Source organism: Nannospalax galili, unplaced genomic scaffold (genome assembly GCF_000622305.1).
Source record: "Nannospalax galili isolate Female #2095 unplaced genomic scaffold, S.galili_v1.0 scaffold634, whole genome shotgun sequence".
Classification (NCBI taxonomy): domain Eukaryota; kingdom Metazoa; phylum Chordata; class Mammalia; order Rodentia; family Spalacidae; genus Nannospalax; species Nannospalax galili.
In genome coordinates, this window is record NW_008336853.1 from 401,376 (window position 1) to 407,592 (window position 6,217).

Below are 6,217 nucleotides of genomic sequence, written 5' to 3' on the forward strand. Positions count from 1 at the left end.
CAGGTCCCAGCAGCCTTTGGGGGAGTCCGCCTGGCTGCCCACATGCCTGCCAGGGGTTTCCCCTTCCAGCCTGGGAAAACACAGGTGGCCGAGGTAGGGGTGTGGCTGGGAGTCCCAGGGGGCTCCAACCAGGAACCAGAACAGAAAAGGACAAACCCAGCTTCCAGGCCCAGCCATGTGCCACATTCAGGGGAGGACAGCTAGGCCCACTGCAATGCTCTACCAGGGGGGTGCCCCCCAAGAAAAACAAGATGTGAGAAGCCAAGGGGCAGGGCAGGGCGACTGCCCGACTGGGCCCCAGAAGTTTCACTTCACTTTGGTCCCCATCTTCCCAGGCCCCCACCCCAGTTCTGCTTCCTAGCACTTGGTCCCTCGGAGACCACAGGAGAGGTGAGGGGCAGAAGGGCAAGCATTAAGACTCACCTGGGCATGGTGCTGCCAAGCAGGGCTCCAGGAACCACCCCAGCTTACACGGCAGGCGCTTGCTGCCACAGCTAGGCAAGCAGACCTTACCTCACCCACCTGAACACCAAGGGGAACAGGGAGCTGGCTTGGGAACTGCCAGCACCTGCGGCTCCCAATCAGCCTTGGTTGATGTTTGGGTCACGGCTATATATCCAACAGGCCCCACAGTGATCCAGTACAGGTGGGAAGCATGGAGGTGGGCCTGAGGGAGCCATCCACAGGGAAACCCCATGTCAGAACAGCAGCCCTGCCCATGGCACAGGAAAATGGCTTCCAGGCCGAGAGATCCAAGGATAAAAGGTTGGAGAAAGGTACAGCAAGGACAGGACTTGCCCTTACTTGTATCAACTGACACCCCGGGGCAGGTACCCTTTGTCAGGAAATAGCCACACTAGCCAAATGGAAATGGCCCCTCTCTGACCACAGCACAGATAGAACCCCAAAGACACAGCTTTTCCTACCAAGGCAAATAAAAGCACCAGAAACCAGGGAAGTTAGAAAAGTCTCGTTTTTAAATTTTTAAGTTAAAATTTCACCCTGGTGAGATGTGATTTGAATTCAGGAATTCAATCCAAAAGCAGGTTCTCCCAAGCTGTCGTCCTCTGACCTGGACACACACAGCAGGGAGAGGCTAGGTGCCTGTGGGACATCAAGGGATGGGACAGTCAAGTCCCCACTCATCGGAGGGTGGCCTTTGACCCAAGCCAGCTCTTTAGTCTTACGAGCCTGCACACCCAGTTGGGGACAGGATGACAACAGCTACAGAGCCACCGGGAGCAGGGGTGGGATCCTGCAGCAATGGGTGGTAGGCCCATGATTCCAACTCCTCTGGGACCCCCTCCCCCCACCATCTCCTGAGAGCATGGAGAGGCTTCCTGATGGCCGGTGTCCCCTCTAAAGGAGGCAGTATGGCCACCTGGCTACAAGCCCTCTTTCCCCAGTGACGCACCGTTTGTTCACTCCCCTAGACTGAGTAGAGGACGGGGTACTGACCAGGGAAGGAGTCTGTTGACCAGTTTCCTTTGACCCCAACACCCCAGGTGTGCAAGCCCCATCCTCACATACATTAGCTAAATTTATATTCATATATATTATATATTAAAAAGAGGGGGGGGGAACTTGCCCAAAGAGGAATTCCTGAGGATCCCAAGTGGCCCAGGACGTTTACTGTCCCCCCACCCACAAAAATTCTTTTATAAAATCTTCCAGTGCGATCTTCAGGAAACCCCTCCAACCCTCTTGAGTTCCCCCCTCCCCAGCCCTCCTGTGTTCCCACAACCCTGGACTGCCCCCCTGTTCCAGCCCAGTGCCCGGCAGCATCCAGTCTCATCTCTGGCCATCCATCGCTGCCATGGCTTTCTGCTGGGTGCCTCCCTGTGATGCTCCGGGGGGCCACGTGGGCTGTGGGCAATGGAGATGGTGGAAGGAGGTGGGGGAAGAGGGCGGGATCCAGGGCGCCTGGTGATTGGGTGGGGATGAGGCCCAGAAGGGGCTGAAGTTTGCAGGGGGTGAGCAGGCCACGGCAGCAGTCATGGGGCTGTTGCTACTCTGCAGGCCCTCGGAGGTGCGAAGCTTCGAGAACATGGCCAAGGCGTCAGGGAAGTTCGGTGGTGTGGCAGGGGTGTTGCTGGGAGTACACATCTGGGGGGAGAGAGAGAGCACAGGTGTGGTGAGGGCTGCCTGCACACTCCCAGAACCACTTTATTCCCACTGTTCAGACCACAGGCAACTTCAACTGGACAGGAAGACCCATCTCCTCCAGAGTCAATGAAGGGGAAAAACCCAACCGGGTCATCAAAGCCAAGTGATGCTTGGAAATGACAGGGAGGGGAATGAGAAGGCAGCAGTTACCTCCAACTCAAAGCTGAGGTGTCAAGTTAAAGAGAAAGGACAAGGAGTAACCCAGGACACCAGTGCCTCTCCAGCTAGCGAAGCCAGCTGGCTTCTCCCACCGCTCACCCTCACGGTCCCCAGGGTGTTGGGTCTCCCTGCACCAGCTGCAGAAAAGTTGCACTTTCTTGGACTTTCATTCAACCACATTCACAGCCAACAGGCCTGGGAGCCCTGGCTGCCTCCACTGGACTTCCCACAAGGTATGGTGGGCTGAATTCTGTTTTCCATATGACAAATGAGGAAACTGAGGCCCAAGGGGCAAGTCATGACTGGATGTACATGTTGAGAAGTCAGAGTGAGTTCCTGCGACCCCAGGAATACAGGCCCAGGCACTTGGTCTCCGCCCAGCTGCACTCCACATTTGTGGGTTATGGGCAGCTCCAGGCCTGGGCTCCCAGCACAACATCCAGCGGTGGGAGCCTCAGAACCCAGCAGGCTCTGATCGAGTGTCTGGGAACAGGCTTCAAGAGCTGATTTCTGACCTCAGAGCCTCTTCTCCCTTTCTCAGGAAGCCACCAAATCCTTTCAGTTTCTCCTAATTTTAGCAACACTGGCTCCTCCCCCCAAGCACAGGGCTTTGGGGCAAGGAGGGGGGGGGGTTGAGACACAAGAGGATTCTAGGACTTTATCTTGAAATAAGGAAGCCCAGGACTCTGTAAGGCAAACCAAGCAACTGAGGCAGGGACCCCACCTCACCATCTCTGCCAAAGCTTCTAGGGAGCTCAGACCAGGGTCTGCTCTAAGGGTCTTAGGGGGTAGGCCAAAGGACTCAGCCAGAGGTCTGCCCCCACCAGACACCCCCCCCTTGCCTGACTTCTTAGCAGCAGGAAACAATGAATGAGGGGTTCGGGGTGGAGGCCAGTTGCATCACAACATCGTGACTGACTTCCCCAGTCCTCCAAGCCAGAGGCTGGCTCAACAGCCACCCTGCTCCAGAGAACAGCCTAGAACGCTAACAGGGCCTGTGCCCACCTGCCTTGGTGAGCTGGGTAAGTTCCTGGGCTTCTCTGGAGCTTCTCCGCTTTGGAAAACCCAAGGACTTGAACTAGATTGTCTAAAGTCCTTCCAGTATTAAGTAACTGTCCTGGCATGGCGACAGTCCTTCTCTCTGCAACTCCCTTCTTAGGTCCAGTTCCCTCAATACAGCTGGGGACCCCAATCACCCTGGAGTTTCCTCCAAATGTGATAATCTAGGAACAATTGTTTATTGCCACTTTGTGGTGACTGGCTCCAGTGTTTGAGACAGGATCCTGCTAGGTAGTCCAGGCTGGCCTGGAGTTCATAGTATTCCCCCTGCCTCAACCTCCCAAGTGCAGAGTTGCAAAGTTTTTAATTTTTTTCCATTGTTTCCTCTCAAGAAAGCACCAACTCTGAGAGCAGGTCTGTTCTCCACTGCGTTGACGAAGCACCCAGTACTTGTCCCTGATGGACGCATTGATTATAATGTCTGTTACAAAACAAGCCTTCTCCCCAAGTGAAGCTTCCAAAGGGGCTATACCCACCCCCCACCTCCCCACCCCGGGATTTGCAGAGGTGGGGGATGGGGAAAGGAACGAAACAAAACTCCAGTTCTGGCTGGGGCCTGCCAGCTTCCTGGGTTCAGGCCCCTCAGCAAGGCTGTGCCTTTCTGAGTGGGAAGGAACAAATCTCAAGGATCTGAATGGGGTTGGAGGCAAGGCAATCCTGGGTGATCCTGGGTGATCCCAGGCTCAGGAAGCCAGTTCAAATGTCACACTGTACTGATTCATACGTGGCATGAGCCACTCTAAGAGAAAAGCCAGTTGAAGTCAAGGCAGACCCCTCTCTTCTTTGGTTGGAAGAAAAACGGTGCCAAGGACAAGACACAGAAGGGAGCCACGTCCAGCCTGTGCCCTGGAGAGAGCAAAATACCAAAAATGCACCACAGCCGACCTGCTGGGGGGAATAATGGTTTACCATCCCACCACTGGGCTCCCACTAGATGAGAGCTAATAGGTAACTAGGGGTGGGGTGGTGAAGGGATGTCCTGCCCCTCAAGAAAGCAGGATACCCCCTGGCCAGGAGGGCAAAGGCTCTAGCCAGGAGCCAAGGTGGAAGGAGCAGAAAACAAATCCAGGCCTGAGCCACTTCTGTTTCCTGAACTGTATGTTTCTTAACATTCTGAGATTAAAAGCGAATTCTTGGTCTTATCTTGGGTCAAAATCTGTATATCCTTCACACAGGGTATGTTCCCTTGGGGCTCTGGAAGGGCCAGCATACCTTTGTGGGTAGAGCTGGACTTCCTGAACCAGGGTGGATTTTGCGCGTTTGTCTGGGCTTGTCATCCTCACACAAATACCCCAACTCAGTCCCCTTCCCCCGGCTCCCTGGTTATCGTCGAGCCCCCTCCCCACCATCTGCAACCCAGCTCCAGAGTCCCTGCTTGTCCTGCCCCACCCCCGCCCCCACCTCGCCAACACCAGGACCCGGGAGCCCAGGGAGCAGAGCCCGACACCAGGCCTCGGGCCCAGATCCAGCAGCCCGGAGGCGCGTCCCAAAGTTCGGCGAGCCAGCGCCGGCCTGGGAACGCTCTTTCCTGGAAGACATTTTGGCTCTTTGTTTACATTCGCGGCGCGACGCTCCCCGGCAACATGGCTGTCACCGCCGCGGCTGACAGCGGTCCTGTCCCGTGTGGGCTGTGCACCCGGCCCCACGCACGCGCGGGACCCTCCTCCCCCACCCCTCCCAGGCCCCACCGAAGCCGCACGGCCCGGGTCGCGTGCGCGGTCCCCGGGCCACACTTACCATCTGGGGGTGGTGGTGGCTGTTGGGAATGTTGCTTTCTTGGAAAAACGTGCTCAAGGCGGTCTGCGGACAAACACGGGGCGGGGCGGCGTGAGCGCGGGGCGGCGTGAGTGCGGGGACGCCTCGGCCTCCCCCAGCCCGGGCCCACGCGGGACCGGCCCCCGCGGAATGGTATCCCCGCATTCCCCCGCCCCGGGCACCCGCTCCCCCGCGCGCGCACCTCGAACTGCCAGTGCGCAGCCTGCAGCAGCTGCTTCGCCTGGTCGGCCGCGCAGCCCGCGGTCAGCACGAACTGGTTGATCATGACCTGGTGCCGCAGCTCGTCCATGTTCACCGACATGGCTCCGGCCGCGGCGGCCCAGGGAGGCCGCGCTGGGCTCGCGCTCGCTGCACCGCCGCCGCCCGGCGAATGTTGTGGTCCGGCGCCCGCGGCCGCGGCCGACACCACAAACAACAGCGCGGGGCGGGGCCTCGGGTGTCTCAACGTTCGGAGGCCGCGAGTCGCGGCCGCTGATTGGCCAGCGTGCCGCCCGGCCGGCTGCCGGCTCCCGGACGGACGTTCGATTCGAATCCTGCAGCGGGTCCGGCCGCTCTGTTTCCCTTTGCCCCGGGCCGCGCCCATTGGCGGAGCGCAGCGCCGTGGGGCGCCGTGCCATTGGCTGGCCTCTGTGTTTTGGCTCCTCCGGGTTGGTGGTTGGCTAGGGCCCCTGGCGTTGCGGGGCGGAGCCTGGAGCACTGATTGGCCTACTGTGGGCCGGTTTGAACGCGACTGGAAAGCCGTGAGTGCCTGCTGATTGGTGGAGGTCCCTTCTGTTTGCTGTTTGTAGGCTGGTGGGGGGGGGCAAGTTCATTCATTACTTCACTGAAACGGAACATGCTCAGCTGGAAAAGCAAGCCCGAGTGGCTTTGACTCATTTCCTCTGAAAGATGTGGTCATCTCGAGAAACAGCATGATCAAAATAGAAAACATACAGAACCTTTGCAGCTACTCAACTCTCAAGAGTAATTTTTTTTTTTTTTTGGCCTTTTGAGAGACAGGGTCTCCCTATAGTGGGGCTGGCCTGGAACTCCCTGTTTAAACAGGTTGGCCTTTAAC

The 6,217-nt window shown here is 57.8% G+C and overlaps 1 protein-coding gene across 1 annotated transcript; it reads right to left on the reverse strand.

Annotated features, from left to right (window-relative positions):
• Nucleotides 1-956: 956 nt before the first annotated feature.
• On the reverse strand, nucleotides 957-5,695 carry Ubald2 (UBA like domain containing 2). Its single transcript, XM_008831345.3, has 3 exons — nucleotides 5,342-5,695; nucleotides 5,122-5,184; nucleotides 957-2,106 (listed from the first exon to the last, which is right to left on the reverse strand). Exons 1-3 carry the CDS (start codon nucleotides 5,459-5,461, stop codon nucleotides 1,792-1,794), a joined length of 498 nt encoding a protein of 165 aa, XP_008829567.1. The 5' UTR covers nucleotides 5,462-5,695; the 3' UTR covers nucleotides 957-1,791.
• Nucleotides 5,696-6,217: the final 522 nt, after the last annotated feature.

Coding starts and splice junctions, on each gene's coding strand:
- Ubald2 (XM_008831345.3), bottom strand. CDS start 5,461: ATGTCGGTGAACATGGACGAGCTGCGGCACCAGGTCATGATCAACCAG. Junction 5,185..5,341: donor CTGCGCACTGGCAGTTCGAG/GTGCGCGCGCGG, acceptor GTTTGTCCGCAG/ACCGCCTTGAGCACGTTTTT. Junction 2,107..5,121: donor GCCACCACCACCCCCAGATG/GTAAGTGTGGCC, acceptor CTCTCCCCCCAG/ATGTGTACTCCCAGCAACAC.